Source organism: Ptychodera flava, chromosome 14, assembly GCF_041260155.1.
Source record: "Ptychodera flava strain L36383 chromosome 14, AS_Pfla_20210202, whole genome shotgun sequence".
Lineage (NCBI taxonomy): Eukaryota > Metazoa > Hemichordata > Enteropneusta > Ptychoderidae > Ptychodera > Ptychodera flava.
Window position 1 is genome coordinate 24321258 of NC_091941.1, and position 22732 is coordinate 24343989.

General features: G+C 37.2%; 1 protein-coding gene across 3 annotated transcripts; it reads right to left on the reverse strand.

Moving 5' to 3' along the window:
- Positions 1–739: 739 nt before the first annotated feature.
- On the reverse strand, positions 740–22732 carry LOC139149863 (equilibrative nucleoside transporter 1-like). 3 transcript variants are annotated; one of them, XM_070721862.1, is made up of 16 exons: positions 22596–22732; positions 22078–22413; positions 16931–17012; positions 15938–16071; positions 13419–13513; positions 12344–12394; positions 11539–11624; positions 10367–10415; positions 10079–10176; positions 9290–9415; positions 8405–8513; positions 7613–7698; positions 6813–7009; positions 3296–5898; positions 2306–2428; positions 740–1901 (listed from the first exon to the last, which is right to left on the reverse strand). In XM_070721862.1, exons 2-14 carry the CDS (start codon positions 22401–22403, stop codon positions 5781–5783), a joined length of 1557 nt encoding a protein of 518 aa, XP_070577963.1. In that variant the 5' UTR covers positions 22404–22413; positions 22596–22732; the 3' UTR covers positions 740–1901; positions 2306–2428; positions 3296–5780. The 3 variants fall into 3 exon arrangements, with proteins under 3 accessions (XP_070577963.1, XP_070577964.1, XP_070577962.1); XM_070721863.1 differs by having other exon boundaries at positions 3385–5898; positions 22596–22728; XM_070721861.1 differs by having other exon boundaries at positions 2306–5898; positions 22596–22728.

The following is a 22732-nucleotide window of genomic DNA, read 5'->3' on the forward strand; positions in this document are numbered from 1 at the left end:
ATCTCAGTATTTGGTGTACAGGTAGATGCAGGGGTTGGGATGTGAATTTGTTCAAATGAACATGTCAGTGTCAAAAATGTGCAAATGAGGTAAGAAAAAGGGAAATCCTGCAAATGTGCAGGAGTGATGGCATGCCAGTGACTGAAACAGGCTTGAGTCATTTCCTGTCATTGTTTATGAACTGTTACATATTAACAGACTGCAGCTGCTCAAACCATAGACAGTAGAGGGAGGGGGGAGACTGTGTATGCTCAAACTAAGAGGGGCTAGCTGTAGTGCTGTGCATGTTGCTAAAGTTGACATCCAGTACCTAAAGTTTCAGACCTTATTTACTTTTGTCATTCCTTTTTTCTGGTTGAAATATTTCTTGTTTTTTTTTCTGGTTGTACTGTGCAGAAATCATTGTCATAACATTAACGTAAAATTTTCCTGCACTCAACAGATAGAAACAATATTTATTGTTGATCTTTGGTAACCATACTTGATAATGAAATACATGGTCTACAAAGTGTTTCCTTGAGCACAAAAGTCTGAAGACTCAACACTTAATAGGTAGTTTCAGTATTTCTCCTTTCAGTGCACGCACACAAACACACACACACACCAAATCATAACATATAACTTGTGCTTTTTTGTGCAGCAGGATGACCAACACATTGGATGTCATTGCTCCTATGAATTTTCATGAATACAAGATTGACAACATCATCTGTACATCAAAACTCATCACGATAGATACTTCCTTAATTGTATATTTTATTGCTTGTAACAGACAACATGTTAACTTCTACAGGGTAAATGTATTACATCACTCATGAGTGAAGTTTTTCGAGTCAGTTTGTAAATTTCTTGTGAGGGTATATGGATAGATTACTTACGTCATAAATTCTTGAAAACAGTAAACACTATTTCTAATGTGGGATGCTAACAAGTAAATTCTAACATTTGAAAATGACACAAGCAGATTGCAGTGTACAACTAATAGGCTACGGTAGAATGCGCCTCAGGGAAAGACATTCAGACAGTCAATCTTTTAAAATATTGGTCTTCCACTTGTTGGGGATAATGTTAAAGATCATTGAGTAACTTAAGTTTTTACAGGCTCAATTTTTGAAGATTGAAAATTTTATTTTTCCCCATAGGGTTAACACAGAGATGGCGGCCATCTTGAATTTCAAGTGTTGGTAAATATCGGGTAATTTGTTTCTCTATAACCAAATTTTGCATGGTGATCTTGATTTTGAAAAGGAATGATTTAAAGTGTGCATGTATTTGGGAAAATTTAAGCAAAAGTTTAAGTCTTTCAAGTTCGAGGCATGAACTACCTACAGGCAAAAAAAAAAAGCCATATGACAAGTTAGTACATAATGGAACCTACATGTCTTTCATATATTAAAATACACAGCTGAAAATGTACAGTGCATTTAACATTCCAAAAAAAACAAAACAAAATAAAAGACTGATAACAGTTAAATAACAATGTTCCAGGGCATACTCTATATCTCTGGAACATCTAGAAGTGATCCTTAGCTACTGTACCCTGACTCTTTCAAGTACAAACATTCCTGTTGAAGAAAATTTGGTTTTGTGATTGATGGTCTGACGGAATCAGCTGACCGCAATGGGAATGTGCCCAACTTAATAGGTTACTATTTTTGTAAAACTACAGAAGCCACTCTGGTTTGATCTCTTCGAAATGGAGCAATGAACTCAAGAGATCTTTTGCACTTTGAAAGCCTCTTTTAAATAGATAAAGTTGAGTCTAAAACAATGGTCTTGTTCTTCATTTTAAAATATGTTCAGCTTAAAAAGTAGTGTTGTGGAATACAAGGACCCTGGTCAAAATAAACATTGCTTGGCTCTCTGTACTCCTGAGCAAAAAGACACAAGTTGTACTTAAACTGGAACTTTCCCTATAAAAGTCAGATTATCATAAATCTCTGTAAATGTAAAGAAGCTACCCTACTGATCGGACGTGTCATGTTTGGTCCCAGAATCCCATTCCAATAATCCCATTGTCGATGAATCTTGTGTTGATGTCTGTGAACATATAGCGACTAAACTTGAGTCAAACATAAACTGAAAAAATGATCCATGTTTTTGTTGAAGAATGCATTGTGTTTCAAAATGTGTTCCAGGTAAAACCATTTGACCCCTCTTTGCATATTTCATGAAAGTGCCCATCATGATTATCCAAATTTATCACACGGTCAAGCAATGCTATGAGAATTCAAACACTCCAGCCCAGTGTATGCAAATGGCCCCATTGTGTGCCCACGGTCCTGTAATTTCCTGCTTAAGTGACCAAAATAGTGCTCATTGCAAATTTATGATGAAGGATTATGCACCATGGGAGATTTCAGATTTAAATTCAAACTTTTGACAAGACCTGAATGCAAAATGATGCAATGTTCAGTTTAACTTATGACTAGAATGTATAGTGACCCGATATGAGGTTGCAGTCTAACCTATTGAACTGTGGACATGCCAAAAAAAGGTATGATATTACATCAAATACTGATCAGACACATATGCAAATGTAATATGTCAGAAAACCTGAGTAAGACCCAGATGAGGTTTGCAATTTTTCTCAGTATCTCTCACATGGATTATGCATACACTTATGAAGAGATGAATGAAACAAGTCGTTTATGGTCAACAGAGTTGTGGGTCAATTCTATTGTTACTTTTTTAGTTCAGGGAAAGATTGTTTTGTTTTCGCAGATTATGAAGAGTTTATGACAAGTTCTATTACCACCAAGTAGATCTTTCCTTCAATCTGTTCTTTACTTAGTTGTATAAATTGGTACACAGTGACTTTCCTCAGTGGTATCATGAACCTAGCCCACCCAGAGAAAGAATTTCAACATGTCAATCTGCCAAGGCTGATACTGTTATCAGAAATCGGTTATCCAACTGTTTGGATTGGCTGATGACACACAAAAAATAACAAATTAATGCTGACGTGTCATGATACAGACAGGTGTGTTTGTGTAAAGCTGTCACACCCTGGCAAGTGTGTCTGATTAAAGTAAAGTACACGCTTTGCACCCCTAACCCTGTCAAGCTTGACATGTGCCATTAAAGGAACCACATTGGAAACGGCACTCAGTACATGCTAACATGGTAATCACAGTGCAAACATTTGCTATCTGTGAGAAATCACTTAAAAACAGAATACTCTTTGCACCATTGCATAATATTGGCGTATCTTTCCCTGGCATGTCAAAAAAAACTGGGTTAGACAGAGAGAGATAACTGTGACCATGAACAGTGATATGACTGAGTGATATACACTTGTTATTTGATGGAAAAAGTTAAACTTGACAAACAAGCATTAAAAATAACCAAATTCAAATACTGTAACATTCTATCAGTATGTACTGTACTTTGAGGTTAATGTACATACAAAAATAATTGTACAATAAACAGAAGTGTCAGAGGTCACAGGTACTCTGTATGAATTACACCCATGCCAGTCAAATGTAAGTTGTCATTTCAAAACTGATTAAAGCATAAAAATTTGTAAATTACAAGAAACACATAACAAAAAATGTATCCACTGACAAAAAACACACTCACATGTGAATAACTCTCTTTACTATTGTACCACTGACAGCTCCCTGACATATGATATGATAGCCCCTGCCAGCCAGCTCACACCCAGTAGCTACAAAATCCTAATGAACTGAATTCTTTGAGGCTGGTAATAGGGAATTGATATGCTCATAACAACACATACAGAGTATTAAGCTATCATATATATGTGGCAGCGGCCTCACATGTCATGAAAATTGTGTCAGCTAAAAATAACATAATTGAACAAATAAGCTGGTTGCCAGCAAAACCAGGTTGAGCTACAGAAAATGATATCGCATTACTATCCAAAATGCCACTGAAAACCCTGACTGAATTCCCTGCACCAACTTTGTCGCCCCTCTATTTTCTACGAACTTACAAGTATTTCATTTGCTTGAGTTCTTACTTTAAAATTTACCCTGAAAATCTTACCTATCTATTTTTCAGCTACTCAAAAATATTATTAGACAATCTTGCCCTGCCATTTTTTGCTCTAGTTTTCAATGAAAACTGTAGATACATGTACCAACTCTAATTGGATAGTATTCCTAAAGCGTTTTACAGCAATAGAAGAATGATTGACTAAAATCAGTTGCTAAATGCAGTTTGTGACAGATACAAATCACATTATCACTCAAAGACAGATATTGCTGAGCACAAACAAGCATAGATTCAATCACATGGCTATAATATAAATACAAATACATTTTCATATAATAATATAAGAATTTGGTCAAATACTTTTCATGAACTTTATGACTTTGAACAGATATATTTTACATAGATATTAGTAATCTCTGTACTTTGGGCTTTACAGTTGTCCGGTTGCTAGCTTTCTACTTTCTATAAAATTTGCAGGCTATGAAGAGGCCCCTCCTTTGAAGGTTTCTGAAAGCTACAGGAATTTTCTTTAGACAATACCTGGTTGTAATGATTCTGACTGATGTAAATATCAAAAATATACAATACACAGGTTGATAAGAAAGCTTTGCTACAATGACAGGCAACAATAATACGTAATCAATATCCTATAATAATTATGTAATATTTATATACATATCATCAATATCTAGGAAAACAATTAGATACAGAATTCAGTTTGTCTCTTTGATCTAAATTTGTCCCGCACAAAATTTTTTTCAGAAAACTTTTTACCATTGTTGTGAAATTGAGTTGGTCCACTCGCTCCAACTGAACACTTAACAAGTATCAAATGTTGCTGCTATTCAAATGAATTTTAGAAAAATAACTGAATAAATTGAATGCAATGTATCTGACACTGATATCAAACATAATAACACAACTTCAACTTAAATATCATTACATCACAGGCACACACGCTCATATTTTGTACAATGAACATAACATAAGAGTCATGTAAGTCAATGTAACACTTTTCATTGGCTACTTTTCACGATAATAGTGAAATACACCTTCCACATCAATGAAAATATTCTTAACATGACCATGACAACGTATTTCTGTCTGCAAACAGACAGTGATGACAACTGTCTGAGAGCACAGGTTTCTAACATCAGTTCAATGATTTCAGAGTCATTTTTTAAAAATACATTTTTTTTTGAAATATATATCTATAGTTCATATATTATATGGCAGCTGGACCCTTGCAATGCCACAAACTGATGGACATGTCTTTTGGAGTTGCATTTTACAAGATCTGTTGTCAATATTCAAGTATGGCTTTTTGAAATGTACAACTGGATAAAAAGTTCTTAGAAGGGTTTCTTGGCACATGTGGAGATCTTGTCAGCCACACTGGATAGCAGTGCCAGTGGAAGTCAGATTACATCTTATGTTTGAAATACACTGAGTGTTTATTTCAGTCAATTGTGGTATTTCTTTTGTATTAAGCACCATGTTCTTTCTATTGACACTTGAAGGTCACAGCATTGGTGATCCAAAGAGTTACAAGCATATAAACATTAACACTTCTTCATTGTCATTATCATCATTGTTGTCATCCCAGATGGCAATCACCAGCCAAGGAGAAAATAGTCACAAGAAATGAACACTCCAAAGTCACTGTTGCTTTATTTTGATGCCTGTATTCTCTTGACAACTTGTTCCACAAGCTCCTCTAAAGTTTAATTGCAGTTTATACATTGTAAGGCAGTCCACACTGTCTATAGAAATTTTTCCTTGGATCACTACTGACGTTGGTTTTCCACGGTGAATGCCAATCAGATGGAAACAAGAGCAGGGAATACCAGAGAGAAGTTGAGCCCGCTGAATATTCCTATAATGAGGAAGAGTGCCATCATGGCTCCAGCTGTTGCAGAGTACTCCGGATCAACCAACCTGTTGACCACAGAGAAATTGTACTGTTACGGTTTTGTTACGGGTCACATACATGTAGTTCACATTTTGAAAACCAGCCTCTATGTATTGGAATGAGTACATTTCTTTTCATAATACGATCTTGAAAAATCTTGCAATTTACACAAAAGGGGGAAATATAAATTGGCAAAGTTTTCCTTAACAGTATTGCACACTTTCTGATATTAAAGATTTACATTGTACCAGTAGATACTTGACCCTTTATACTGGTTAGCAGAACGTAATTGTTTTATATCTATGGAAAATTTATTATGAGACTAAGCATTTATTAGCATCTCTCTATAGAGCTTTAATGTTGATACATCAACATTTTTAGGTGACACCTTTAGTCATTGCAGAACACTGTACATGTTCAATCTTTTCAAAGGAGATTTTGAGAAGCCTATAATACTTGGGTAGATTTTTATTCCCTTGATAGGAGTAAGCTTCCTTAACATTACTTAATATTCCTGGAATAGTACCTTAGTTTGCATGTTGTGCACACTGTGTATTGTTTGGGCAGAGGGCTAATGCTTAGTATTTCAACATACTTCATGGAGGAGAGAAAGAAAATGGGATTTGTGTACAAAAAGGATTAAAATATTATAAAAAAGTTACGGCTATTGTCCTTTAAGCATATTTCAAGGTTCTGTACCACTTGACTTCTACACTGATACAAAATAGACACAACAATGCCCGTGGACTGCGACCTTGTCCTTTTTATGATTATTTTTATGATCCTCAGGTCTGTGTCAGTAGACAAACATTACAGGTTGGAGTGGCACGTTTTGTTTCTTAAGCACAACTTACATTTCAAATGATCGGCAAAAGTTCATGATGTGTTTCATTCAATTTGGTAAAATCAACTTATTTATCCAAACCGAGGAAAAACTTACTTTGGTGCAGCCATCATGGGCAGACTTTTCAGGTAGCCAGAAGACAATGAAAAGGCCATGACCAGGATGACGTAGACGATGTCGTTATTTATAAGTACTGGTAAGGTCCTTGCATAGGGCCTGTAGTTGCTAAAGAGGAAGATTGGGAAGAAGATGAGGCGACTTGTAGTCGCTATCCAAAGATACCTTGACCTTGGCTGGAACGAAAAAGATAAAACAACATTACTAAAGAGGTTACTAACTCATCACAGAGGAGAAAGATCACATTGCTTAAAATGGTACTGGTTTTTTTTTCTTTCGATGGAATTTGTACACAGGTGATTGTGATGCACATGTAGTGGCAGTTAATAGGGTAATATCCGTGCAAAATATCAGTGTGTTAACATATGTTGGTTCCATCGATTTTTCTCTGGCAATCTCTTATAAGGTTCCATTCCCATAAAGTGACATGTTGAAGGTTTGGGACTTGAACGATAAATAACGGAGTGCTTGAAATCACATCAGGGTTAAACAAACTAAACTGAGGGTCATGAACATGACCCAGGTCAAATGTGACAACAATAGATCAGCACTGAACTTCTGCACAATGACTGAACAAATCTGAATGAGGTTGACTCTTTGAAAGCCCTCGCAGATGAAAAATGTGCCCTGTCCATTGACGACACATTACGCATACATGCGCAAGAGTTACCTTCCTAAAGTGCATCAAATTCAACAGACAGCAACACTGTTAACATCTGGTTATTTTCTTTTATTTGGTATGAATTTGCAAAGAGGACGAATGAAATAATTTGACTTACCCACTGAAACCACACAGGAAATATGCTACCAACAAAGTCACACATATTAAAGAGCAGGAAACAGGTCAGGGGAGTGAAATATTTAACTGAAAATGAAAAATACAAATGAAAATTAATGCAACATGAATTTGGTGAGACATTTCTTTTTTCATGTGTCTTGGCTGCTTGATATATTAAGGTAGAATTCACCTCGGGGACAGATGGTCACACTCTCAAATTTTTACGATGCTCTTCTGATCTGCCATTTGTTTGGGCTCATTGTGAACTCTTTGGTGTAAATAAAATTTATACCCTCTTATTTTTGAGAGAATCAAAACAATTCTTTCCCATACAGTGAACACAGCCTAAGGGATGGTGACAATTTTGAATTTCAAATATTGATAATTTTAAGGTAGTTTGTTTCTCTAGTACCTAAATTTGCACGGTCAACCCCAATATTTGTTTTTGATTTTGAATAAGAATGTTTAAAAGTTTCCTCAACAAAATTTTGAGCAAAAGTTCTAGTATTTCACTTCTGAGGCACATACTACCTAAATGCAGACTTGTGTCTGCCTGCAGTGGCAATTCCATATAACAACACTGATCATAAGTTTCAAGTATCCATTTTGTGTTTCAATGGTATAAAAAGAATGTTCGCACAATTCACTTCGGGACATGAGAAGCATGCAGGTGCAGAAATGGCACTGCCAGATAGGTTGAAAGCCTGTTCTGTCTGTGTCCGGGGTAAAATACATCACTGAAGTGTTACATCACAATGCTGTTTGAGGGTTTAACTCACAAGATGCCACTTACATTTGAATTCTGATACCTCCCCACTTGGCTCTACCTGGACCAATACAGCTGGGAAAATTGCCAACGTGACAAAGAAAACCATCCAGATATTGAACAGCTGCCACTTGATCTGGTGGAATCAAAATAAACCCAAACTGTGAAAAATGCTGCAAAATGGATCATCCTTTAATATATTACCATGCCCTGCCCGTTGCATTTTGATTGGTCGAGCTGAACCACGTGACTGACCACAAATACACAGTTATGGTTTGTTTACATGCCCATGAATATGAATAATAAGATTAACAACTCAAAGTATCCTAACTTTACAGCTGAAACGTAAATTATAATCAATCACACAATAAAATGGAACACTTGTAGGTCAAGTTGAGATACTTTTCTCAGAAACATCCCCGGATTTGCCATTTTTTACAGCGCGCGTGATAGTGCGTCGCGTATTGTTCAGTTTCTGGGGCCCAGTTGTCGTTCGCGCTCCTGAAATTTTCGGAAATTTTGACGGTTTTCTTGGGTTCGCTGATAATATAATGGAAATAACAGACTCTGCTCTGACCACTAACGTTTATTTGTGGGCGCAGGCTCGACGAAAGCCAAATTAACGGGCTCGGCAAGCCTCGCCTGTTAATTTTTGGCTTTCCTCTCGCCCTTGCCCACAAATAAACGTTAATGGTCAGCGCGTCACCCGTTATTCCTTTAATATTTAGTGTCTGGCAGAGTATATGATCTTGCTCTCTCCTTTGCATGCCACATTAACAAATAGTCTTCTGAAAGATATCCTGGAGCATAGTTGTTACAAAGGCACACTTCATAATAATTTCACAGAGACACATCCATCAGAGTGGAAATGCAAAGTCAAACTATATTATATGGCATAGTGCCAAACTCTACCTTCCAAAAGATCTTCAGGAAAGGGGGTGCTGCCGGGACCCGACGTTTGGGTGGTCCCTCTCCTTTCTTGTCATCTGGTTCGTCTTCATCTTCGTGTGACTGGTGCAAGTAAAACTTGACATACGGCTGGAAAATGCAAGTAATACACAACAATGAGTAACAGCCTTCCCTATTTCTTTAGGTTCATTCTCAGTAGCCATGGTTGAGCAAAGATGACAGAGGACTGAGGTCTGCTTAGACAAATGCTACTTGCTATTCAACTGGTATAAGGTTCAAGGGCAAGTCTATCAGCATGATAGAGCATGCAGACCCAGGACTGGGTAGACCAGACTGCAGGACTGCCAGACTTATGTTGATACTGCAGCTAGTGACTGTGAAATACTGAATGCATATACATAAGAAAACGGCAGAATTCATACCCAGTGTTACAGATACATGTACAAGCCAGAGTGTTTTTGAACAACTCTGCTATATGCCCCACTGACAGCAAAGTTATTTGCTGGCAAATGATGTGCAAAGTGTTTGCTGTAAGCACCAGTTACGCACAATGAGCTGTTCACATAATTATACTATCCAAGTATTGATTACATGATGGGGTGATTTCTATTTCTACGTACCTATTATCTGTTTCCTGTTTGTTTCTTTTCCTTCCTTGAGTGAAATAGTAGTACCAGTATTTTAAAAGTGAAATAGTATTGTTTATGCTCAATTTTTACCTCTGATGGCATTTGAAAAGTGATTTCTTAAGGAATTCCCAGACAAATAGAAAGGGGTTTGTTTGAAACTCACCAGTTTGTTCATTAAAACAAATGTTGCATAGCATATGATCAGGACAGCTAAGGCACAGGAAAAGTATCCAATGGCAGCCGCCTTGAGAGATGATGCAACTGAAAAATATAGAATAAGATTACTGCACATAAAGTCTAAATACTATGAGTGCTGCAGATAAACAGTGACATCACTTGAGATCGTGGACTTGTGAAAAGACTAAGTAGCACATCATGATGAGTTGTGAAAAGATAGAGGGTATGTGAGGATTATATTCAGGTAGGAGAAAAACAGTGTGTCTGCACTTACCTGTGATAGACAGGATTGACACCAGTGACACAAATGTTCCCCCAAGTCCCTGTAAAAACATCAAGGTAATGTAAGACTACATGTTGTAAATACACACTGAGATGTCATGGGATTTTTGTCACAAGTTTCTGAAATCAATCAATTATGTATATTTAACACATCAAATACTGAGGTGATTAGATCTCAAGTTTTGGCAGAGGATGTACATCCAGACATACAGATGATGGCACTGAAGCTGACTGATCCCCATAGCTCCCAATGCTATTATGACTAATGGGAGCTAAGAAAAGGTAGCGGTACACAAAAGTTTCCAGTATAATTCTTCTGGAAATAATTGAGTTGGGTATTGAGTATTACTTTGTCCAGGAGGCGCATCATTACCATGTACGTATCTATGAGAAATCTCTTTCAGAAATGAGACCCAGTGACAACAATGGTGAACATCATCTTTGTTGATACAGGACTTGGAAAATCATTGTGCCTGACAAAACAATGGCCAGCTGAAGTTGGTGCATTATAGCTTTAGAAAAGCAGAATGAATGTTGGATTCTTGATTAACAGATCCTGATGGCGAACAGAAGTCATATCATAGATGGAGAAAATGCTGATGTTATGCATCACACGAACAGTATCAACAAAGCCTTGTTCAGAAAGATAGGATCCTTCCAGAATGAAATGTAGCAGGCTGTTGGGGGCAAGTTTTTCACTTGTATCTAGGGTTTCACTGTTCACGAATCAGAAGATGGAATTCAAGCAGTCATCATAATTCTGCATGACACACTTTGACTACAACAGTCAGAAATCAAGTGTGATTGGTGTGATCACATCAGAAAGCAACAAATCTTATTGCAAATGCTCTTTTCTGCAAATAACCATCATGCCAGGCATATGGCAAACAGCGACGATTAAGTCACTGTGTGTAATGATCCAGTTAATTTATTACACACACATTAATCTCTGTCTTACTTCAGAACAAAACTACATTGTATGTCATTAAAAGATAATGTATCAGTTATATATGAGCTATTGTACCCTAAATCCATTGCTTGGGTGCTCTCTCAAAAACTGCACGAACAATGCATAACAGCTTTATAAATTGTACACTGGATGGCATTTTAACCTTCTATCAGAAAGCAGACACACGTATAGAGGTTGATAAATTGCATTATTACCTGGCCAGCAAGTACACCCTGTGTATATTTCACTGGCAGCCTTCCAGCAAAGCCAAACAAGCTTGACTGATAGACCGCTGAAGCACCTGTTATCAAATGTGAAAAGAAAAACAAATTCCATATTTCATAATGCATGTTTTACGATATTTACAAAAGAGAGCCCTCTATGCAAATTTAGGCTTGTGCCAGTGTCTGATATTTTGTGGGAAACTCCACATCAGGTTGGGTTGAGATAATTGGAAGGAAATTGGTCACCTCAGTGAGTGTTATTATGCTACAAGACACGTAATGTCCAGCGGAATTCAAGAGTTACAATGTCAATATTTTACACGTGATGAAACTGAAACTGATGCCTTTACTTCATCAGGAAACTGATGCAAGGAAATTACACTGCTTACAGTGTCCATTCATTCAAATTTTCTTACAATTTAAGGACTGCCCAGGATATTTTTGGCAATTTTCAGTATGTTAACCTCATATATGTTGCCTTGAAAAGATTCAGTTTAACTCAGTGACAATATTTAAAATACGTCCAATCTGCTGACATGGTATTTCAACTGTCACTATATGTGTGTGTGTGTGTATGCGGCTGCAGAGTCCATAACTTAACATAAGCTAGCTGCCACTGATGCTGCTTTTTGGTCAATGCTATTCGACCCCGGATTTGGACGTATGTTTATTTCTCGCGTCAGTTTTTTACTGAGCCCAACAGTAAAAGCTCCCGATGTAATTATGAATACACACACGTAACATCATTAGCATAATGGGGAAGAGTGCAGAGTACAAATTTGCATGAAAAACATACCATTAAATGCCACCACGGTTCCCATTGTTACTCCGTAAAAAATGCCCGGCCCTGTCATTGAGAGAAATAAATGAATTGAGTAAGTTAATACTAAAACCATATCATTACTCATCTCAAACTTGGTAGGCTGTGAGTTAACAATGATTTGAAGTGAGCTTTTTATGCAAAATCTGTTCATGCATAAGTTTCCCATTTGAGAAAGTGTTTCATAACAGTTTATTGAAATATAATAACAGGAAACAAATATAAGTTACTACATCATTAACTCGATCTGCACTGCTGGAAGAGTCCAACTGTATGCACCACTGAGAGGTGGGGGGGGGGGGGGGGGCTGTAGGGAGTGTTGCCAGTAGGAGAAAATAGGCCCCTGGTTATCGACTATCAACGATTGGAAATCGGTGTTTATTTGGTAATCTTCAGACACTGTTGTCTGGGTTACGTCATAGACACTCCAGAGTCTGTGGTTGTATAGATTGACCTTGAAATGATGCAACACATCAAGATGGGACCATCTCACTGATATCAAAAAGACTGTGCTTATTGAGTGTAATGAGTCACAGAACAATGAAATGGAAGGGACAACGTCAACTTTGTGGTTAAGGGTCTCAGTTGTCACCTATTTTTCTTATTTTCTGCTTGCACTTTCTTTAAAAAACATATAAGTTTCTGGTGAAACATGTCCATGTACTATTATATAATGAGATTAAATTTCTTCACAGCACTTCAAGAAACTGCAGCTGAATGCTCAATATAGGCTTGATGAGCAAGTCTACACTTCAGTAGAGATGACGGGCCTTTTTCCATAACTTTACTAGACTATCATTCTCGGTGAGTCATGTAACAATGTTGATGTCGATGGATCATCAGAAAGATGGAAGGGATCATTACTGAACAATCAAATCACAAGTCCCATTGAACAATCCATTTTTCTTTCTCAGAGACCTCAGTAAAATTACCTAATCATGGTACATTCTGCAAATCTGAGTCAATATATGTATGATGACAGCCGGGAGAGTGAAAATACATTATTTGTGTTTCGAGTGTTTGACGTAAATTATGGCCATACAATACTTACATGATGATGAGTCTATGATGGCAAGCCCGACAGTAAGGGCAAACAGTAAAATCATCAACAGAATACTGTAGCCTATTCTTGACTTGGTCATGGTCCTGTAATTTAAATAATCAATTGCATTTCAAAAATTTCAAAATTCCCATAAAATAAAATATCCACAGAGTAAATAGTTGCTGTGATGCAAATAGTTTGCTGACATTTGATCTTATTCACTTCACCTGAACAAATATTGTTGGATTTGTTGTTCAATTTGGTTAATGTGTAGACAAAAATACAGAAGGAAATATTTTTTTTCACTAAAATGAGACAAATGATTGTAAACATCATAAAAACCATTGGCCATCATGACTCAACTTTACTATGTATTCAGCCTTGCAATTTCTTTTGTTTTCACAACAAGGGCCACACAATCATCTAACACAATAGCATCTGACTGGAAAACTTTGCAGTAAAATTGTATACTGTATTCCACAGCTACAATTGTACATGACACTCAAGTGCTCCAATAAAGCAATAACAAGTCATCGTTGATGACCCAGTCCCCGCTTGCTAATGGGTACTTTGATTACAGGTTCTGTGATAAAAATACTTTGATACAGATGGCACTCAATGGCCAAGAATGAGTTCCATGGTGATGAAAAACATAAAACCAATGTAGGCCACTATCCTAAAGGTCATTAAATGAGTCAACTGGGAATTAGTTGACAGGATGTTGCAAAACATTTTTTCATTCTATCCTAACACTAATAGATAACCGGTACCATATTTCATAAAGTTTAATGTAATATTTACAACACTATTAGATCAACATCTGTATCAAGTTTCATCAAATTTGACGTTGTATTTGTGGATATATCACTCTAATTAGGAAAGTTCATTACATATGCAATTACAAATTAATTAAAATGACACTGATAAATGTCTTTTCACTGTTAAAGCAATGTGAGCTTAACATCTGTACAAAGTTTCATGAAATTTGATGCAGTATTTCTGACATATCAACCTAATTATGAAACTTCAATAATTGACATGATACTGCTACATGATGTGAAACAACTGACGAGCATGTACCGTGAAATAGGTCAATGTCCTTGTACCAACTTTGAACGATACTGGTGGAAATACCGGTATGTCTGAGTTATGGCTCAGTACATGAGAAAATCGTAACAAATTTGCCGCCACGCAGCGATATTTGATCTTACTGTTTAAAAAATCAACACGTATATGTATTACATAAGTCAATGTCCAGGTACAAACTAATAAAATCAGTTGAGACTTGCTAGAGTTATGGCTCTCGACATGAAAAAAACCATAACAAAATTGCTACCATGTGGCCATATCAGACCATATCGAGAAACAAATCAATGTACTTATGTATACTATAAGTCAATGTCCTTGTACCAACTTTGAATAAATTTGCTTGATACATGTCTGAGTTATTGTTCAGGACATGGAAAGTTGTAAAAAAATGGCCACAAGGCGGCCATATTGGATCGTATCACAAAACAATTCAATGTGCATAAGTATAACATAGGTCAATGTCCTTGTACCAACTTTGAATAAAATCAGTTGAGATATGCCTGAATTATGGCTTTGTACACGAAAAAATCATAACAAAATGGCCGCCTGGCGGCCATATTGGATCATATCACAAAACAAATCCACACGCATATATATGACATTGGTCAATGTCCTTGTACCAACTTTGAATAAAATCTGTTGAAACATGTCTGAGTTATGGCGCTGTACATGAAAAAATCGTAATAAAATGGCCGCCTGGTGGCCATATTGGATCGTATCACAAAACAAATCGACATGCATATATATGACATAGGTCAATGTCCTTGTACCAAGTTTGAATAAAATCGGTTGAGATATGCCTGAGTTATGGCACTGTACATGAAAAAATCGAAAAAAATGGCCGCCTGGCGGCCATATTGGATCGTATCACAAAACAAATCGATGTGCATATGTATGACATTGGTCATTGTCCTTGTACCAACTTTGAATAAAATCGGTTGAAACATGCCTGAGTTATGGCTCTGTACATGAAAAAATCGTAATAAAATGGCCGCCTGGCGGCCATATTGGATCATATCACAAAACAAATTGACATGCATATCTATGACATTGGTCAATGTCCTTGTACCAACTTTGAATAAAATCGGTTGAAACATGTCTGAGTTATGGCTCCGTACATGAAAAAATTGTAATAAAATGGCCGCCTGGCGGCCATATTGGATCGTATTGCAAAATAAATCGATGTGCATCTGTAGGTCATAGTGCTATGCCTTTGTGCCAAGTTTGAACAAAATTGGTTTGGCAGTGTCTGAGAAACTGTTGATGACGGACGGACGGACGGACGGACGGACGGACGGACGGACGGACACACGGACGGGACCCAATCTATAAGTCCCCGCCGGACTTCGTCCGCGGGGACTAAAAAACACTGTCCTGGTAACATAAACAATGCAGGCACACACGTACACATGCCACGAGATGACCCAGGGGTCACTTACCTGTGCTGAATAAAGAGAGTCACTGTCACGAAACAAAGAGTGGGTACAAAAGCCGCAATGCCAAGGTAGCTGAGAAACTTGTCCTTGTACTCTGCGCTGTCGCTGACATTGCCAAACTTGTGTTCTGTGAAGTACTGTGAGGTTAACCACAAACAAACAAATATGGATGACGTTTAGTCCCACACGTAGACCTCAAACAAAATTTAATGTAACACTAAAACAAGCAAAGGTTACATTGACAGAAGCTACTGGGTGATTGCAAATTTGACAAACATAAAAATCTACCAACTCACAATTCAGACAGCACTTGAAAACCTGGAAGACTTACATGTACATGTATTATTTTGACCACCAGTCTGACTATACATGTACGATGCCTGCATTATTATTTGCCATAATTTATTTACATACCATTCTTTTCATAATGTGGACTTTGAAATATGTTGAGTCATCACAAATTATGATAAAAATTGTGTTTTCTTGTACGATTCCTTGACTGAGATCTACAGGTGGAATGTGTGGGTGTTTGAGAGTTCTTTGACGAAATGAGGAAACCAAGAACTTTGCCTAACTGCATACATGTACCTGTTCCAGCATTTTGTGATTTCATCATGTGAAACTGGATTTATGTATGCAGATACGAAACCTTGTCATACAAATGTAACATGGCTGATAGATTATGGGGCAGTAACAGTAATGATAATAGTAGTATGTATATCCCCGGGGAAAACAATTTAACTGTCTTTTTAGAGGATGATTATCCACTGAACTGGCGTTTACAGGTGATTACTCTGCGATGACCTCATGGACTGAAACATTTACAGGCTGTCAATAACTGATCTAATCAACAACAACAAGGTCACACATTCACACGTCATCACAGCATCACACGCGTATCATTCACCCTGCTGTCAGTCTGTCATGCGCTCCATGGGTGGATGGTTGAAGTCTGTAAATCTGGGTGATTTAAAACAGTATCAGACGGCGACTTACCGCTTCTGCTGTTATGAACATATTCCATGGTAACAGTGTTCCCAGGCCGTGTAGGGCAAATATCCAGTACACAAGTTTCCACCTGTTGGGTAGAACACACGAAATGTCACGTGACTAAACAGCAATGACAGATACAGCTATAACTGATGAAACGATGACATATAAAAGTTACAGAGATTAAATTTATGAAAAGTTCAATTTTCAAGTCTACATTTTGTACTTGCTAGTAGGACTTACATGTATTTCTTTATTTTTCTCAGTCATGACTGAAAAAAAAATCCTGGGCTCTGCAGTTTGCTATACTATTACAGTGGAACATATTCAGAATGGAAAATGGGAAACAGCACGTCAACCTTGACTTGACAATGATAAATTTGTAAGCTCATTTTGAGGCTCTTGGACTGAGTAAATTAAATTTTCATGGTCTTATATTGTGAAAATCGAAAATTTAATATCTTCCCACTAAGTTAACATTGGGATGTCAGCCATTTTGAATTTTGAACCATCGGTAAATTTAAGATAATATTTTTCTCTGGTACCAAAATTTGTACTGAAACCCCTGATTTTTATTCTTAAATTTGAAGGAATATTGTTGAAAGTTTCTTCAAGGAAACGTAGAGCAAAATTTTATAACGTCTTTCACTTTTGACACGCATGCTACCTTAAAAAGGGAACTTAAAGTGTATAAATGTACAGCATTGAAATCATACAGTCAACAGATGGCATTGTAGTAATAGAAATATTAATGTGGATTATTGAAAGAGGAGATGTACACACATGTTCTGTGCTATTGTGCTCTGCTGGCCTTGAGTGCATTCACTCATTTTAAACTACAGCCAAGCTAGCTGGCAGCTGTAATCTTGTCAAACACAGATGTGTCTAAACACTTTTGTGTTTATCAATCTGCCTTTCACTTGTTCAAAACATTTATACCAATTCACAACTTGTGGTCAGATAGCTTAATAGAGCTATGCATGGACTTGCATATAGCTAATACAGAGATACATGTACAGAGTACAACCACCTGCATTATATTGGTAGTCTATGTATATTATATAATCACAATCTTTGATTTTAACGGTTCTTTACGATTTCTGGTTCCATCATGCACAATGTCAATGTACCTTTGCTCTTGTTCATTACATGAGCAAATGGTGGACAAAATTTTATGATCTTCAGGATTCACTGTTTGCTCTGATTTTGAATGCATATAAAACATAGTCGTCAAAAGCAAATACTGGTTTAACACATATTATCCCCAATCTCTGTCCATTTACTGTCGTGTGAAATATGCTGTAATGGCTTCCACTGCATGCAAATATTCAGCTACAGTTTGGGAACTGTTACCTAACAGTTTGAACAACTATCACCTGTGTCAGTTTGAAATGAAAGCTTCATTTATGCATACACACATTCAAAATAACATACATGATAATGGCAGTGTTGCCTGTGACTGAGGCAAATGATACATCTAGCAGAGAATCTGAATTTCTCAAATTTTCAAAATTTTCAAAAGAGAAAATGAATTAGGTGTGTGTATAAGTGTACTGACTGACTGTATTCAGGTAAGAGCATATTAATTGCCATAAGGGCCTGTGAATCATCCAATTCAAAAAGTATTTTTTTCCCTTCTGTTTGTACATTAAAAAAGCAAGATTTAGACTTGAGAAAAAAAAGATAGTTACATATTGCAAATGACACTGAAAGGCTTCAGGGTCTCAACTGATATTTTTCTGCTTCTGAATACTGTGACTTTGTTGTTGTACTGAAGCTTTGTAAAGCTGCAGGCAAAATTTGGTGCATTTATAGACCTGCTGTCATGCTATGGTATGAATACAATTCTGAGGTGAATATAGGTACCCATTGACAGTGAGTTAAGTGATGTTACAAATACATTGTAAAATTGTATTAAATTAATTTCTCATATGCGTTTTTTGATCAGCACTGAGAAACCAGGTCAGTTTACATTGTATTTTAAATACGACAATTCTGAGTTTCATAGCTTTAGTTTTCACCTAAATACCCTGGATATGAATAAAAATATGTTCATATGGCATATGAGAGCTAAAATTATCACCAACCAGTGTTTGTGTTAGTGAAACATATTTCACAAAACCCACTATAGGTTAATAATAGGTATTCAATTACACTGGAAGAATTATAAATGTGGTGACGAAAATATCCCTCGCAAACACTCCCAAATATAAGGTATTTCACAAGGGGCATTGCAATGTTTAGGTGTTCAACTACACAAAACAGTTAACTGCCAAAGATGTGCCATGCAAATTATTTTCACATGACGCATAAAAATTAAGTTATGATATTCATAATAGTTAGTGTAGTTTTTGCCTTACTATAGCTAGAGTGCGCATAAAAAGTCATGAGTCTATTTAAATCACAGGTGCTTTGCTGCCATCACTTCTTCAATTTGAAAATCTCATGATCCAGTAGAACGTACATCGACAATCATGGATTCTGTACTTTGTACTTAATGTGTCATTCCATCATTTGACATTCAAATTTCCATCATATCAATCAATGCATGATATGAGCCTATCTCAGTCAATTCTGATAAAACTACTTAATTGGGGCATTGTTAAAAGATACTCGCCAGACATGAGGCACCACCGTGATACAGAGTTTTCTATCACAATGCATCACCTTAAAACAGCTGTCATAGGGACAGACAGTTTCCAAGTATCTTATCGGTGAATCAGGGTAACCATTATTTAAGTATTTCAGTGGAGTGCTGTTGGTAGCCAGCCACCTGACAAGTACCACGATGCACCATGCTTGCCAGTAGTCCATTGTCGCAGGTCCATATCAAGGACAGTGTAAGAGGCCTATTGTAAAATGGAGCTATTTACACAACGAAAACTATAAAATACCTCCTTGAACCCCTGACATATTCATGTAACATTATTGACAACTCATATTTCATTGTTTCATGTCCAAATACAAGAGTTTAAGCACAGTCCCATGTTTTAAACACATTTCCCCGCAAATATAGCTGTCAAGCTGCCACATACCAAGTCAGTGAAAAATCATATGTTACAGTGTCAATGTTTTGAGGGGCCTTCAAATGTTCAAGTCTGTTCTAAAATGTACCATATGAGACATGCTGTTGCCTCACTGCTTGACCTTATGGTGACTGATGAACCTGGCATGATGAGGGTTAAAATAATACAACTGTACGATCGCGATGAATATAGGTTTAAAGTCACCTTTTCGATAAACAAGGAAAGTACAGATCTAGGGTTGTGGGTTCAGATAATTTTAGCCTTGAACTCTGATGAACTTGTATTTTCACTGTGCAAAGCATTTGATCGAACGAACTCCATAAATCTGGCTATGTCTGACTTGCCAGTACACAATATCCATAAAATAGCTGTCCAAATTTTGATTACTATTTATCGATTGGAGGTATATATAATTGGATGACACCCCTACAATCCTTACAGCAGCTGTCTAATAGCATTTCAGTTGCCTTTCAGTTCAGTGTATTGTAACATATGTTGTCCTTTGAGTAACAGATTTGCCTGCACAGCTCTTGCTAATTTTCTCTATACATTTCTCTCAACACATGCTATATGTTATGTGACTGCAATTATAAAGTTTTTCTTATGATATCATAAAGTCTTCAATTTAAGCATTCTCCAGTGTTTGTGTCACGATTAATCCTGAACACTTGAGCGATTGCTGTTAAATATTAGACTGTTTTATTTTTGAACTCGACATTTTGTGTTAATAAAAAGTCAGACTGTGTAATATACAACCTGAATACAAATTTAGCAAATTATGCATGATTGAGGTCACTTTTCAGTAAGACTGTCTTTGAACTGGTGCAGATTCCTTGGCACTATTGGTTAATCATTCCTCTCTTTACAGACGACAATTTCTGTCTGCATTTACTCAGCTAGCTGTCTCATTCCATAACATGCCCTGTTGTTATCTTGACATTGAATGCAACATTATAATGATTTTGAGTATATGTACGAATAATTAATAACTTGACAATGAACACTATGGCTGCCTTTGCCATAATTTGGTGTGAGACTATGACTGTGAAATGAAAGGAATATTTCGACATTCTTCCAGTTTTGTTATGACCACAGCAATATATCACAAACAATTTAACACCTGAAAACCTACAGATAGCCAACCTAAGTCATTAAGTGGGGGCAATTACGAATTTAAAGGCACTGTTCGCAATCCCTGGGATCACCTTTGTTCTAGTCTGTAAGAGGATTATGGAGGTGTGATAGCCTTTTGTTTTCCATTGAAATTTAATCTGGTGGGTAAATTTTCTGATGAGACAATCTGGTGCCAATGCAGGCCTTTAAACTTAAAAAATAATGGTAAAAGTATGTATAGGAGATCAAAATCGTACAAGTGAGAAACTTTTTACTATATGGGTATGTGTAAAATTTTATGACAAATACCATTGATGGCATGTTGATCTGTTCTTCAGGATTATGTTAATTCTATTCTGTGCTCTTCAGTAAATATTTAAAGTTTCACGGTTGTCATCTATTTAAATTTTGGAACCGTTGATTGAAACATATTGTGACTTGTGCAACTGTAGCAAGGTTGGCTGATTGCAGTCTTTGGCAGCACAGTCAGTCGCTCCATGGGTACCGGGTGAGGGGCCCCCATTACGGACCTCCACAAAGCCCATGGCAGGCTGTCTGAGTATTTCGATACACAGCAAATGAAACCCGCGGTACCTACCTCCCTCTATGTTACTTTCCAGTACGACTAACAAGGGCCATGGAGGTTCCTACCTCCATGCAAGGGCCAAGCGCAGCAGCCATGGTATTAAAGCTCGGATCTTTGCTCAGTCGATACTGTACACGAAATCAAACGTGTTTCACGGCGGCCATGGGAACCGTCGTACAGGAGGCCCAATCATCTGCACATTTTCAGGAGGAAACTGTAAATTAAATTAAAATTAACATTTCACCACTTCCCCCTCAGCTTCAATTTGCTTGGGACCGGGGAAGTGACCCGGGTCTACTAAACGACACTGTCATGACCGAGACAACAGCTGAGGAGCAGTGGGGTGGGGTGGACAAAGCCGCTCAGTCCATTTAAATTTGAAATCTGCACAGGTATATGAGTATCAGTATATAGTAAAAGCGACTCACTTGTCAACTGGACCAGTTGTTGACTGGGTGTCTTCCGGAGATTTGATAAGCACACTGACTTCTGTAACTTCATTTGACTCGTCCTTTTCTGGCATTGTCGGTAAATGTCCGTTTGAATGCGGGTGGTGCGGCACAGAACCGTTCGGAACTGAGCCGTTAGGAGTTGTTGTCGGCAGCGTCGTCGTCGGTGGAAACGCTCGGTCGAGTTCAGATCCAATGTCTTGCAGCTCAAACATTTCCTCCGCCGCCAGCGGAGCCAGTTTCGAGTTGTCGGGCTTTGTGTCACCATGATAGTCATATCCATTCCCTTGCCTCTTCACGACCATTTTACAAACTCTGTATTCATGAAAAACTCTGTTAATTGTAGCCGAAGAGAGAAAATGTAATCATTTTGCATACGAATAGTTAACCAATGCCGAACGGACGTACGGTACATTTTTTGTATGTCTTCTCCTTCGATAGCGGCGAAACAAAATGAACCTTATTAAATTATTTTTGAATTAACATGCAACACATACCTGTAGTACTAAATTAGTGGAAGACTTCCGTACTACATTGGCACGTTTTGACAGTAATATTGCGAAAGAGGGATTTCGGTTCCACGGCGGCCTTCGTGCGAATCAGCTGGAGCAAACAATGGCAATATTCATAGTAT

Coding starts and splice junctions, on each gene's coding strand:
- LOC139149863 (XM_070721862.1), bottom strand. CDS start 22,403: ATGGTCGTGAAGAGGCAAGGGAATGGATATGACTATCATGGTGACACA. Junction 8,514..9,289: donor TCCTGAAGATCTTTTGGAAG/GTAGAGTTTGGC, acceptor TGATTCCACCAG/ATCAAGTGGCAGCTGTTCAA. Junction 7,699..8,404: donor GGAGGTATCAGAATTCAAAT/GTAAGTGGCATC, acceptor TTTCATTTTCAG/TTAAATATTTCACTCCCCTG.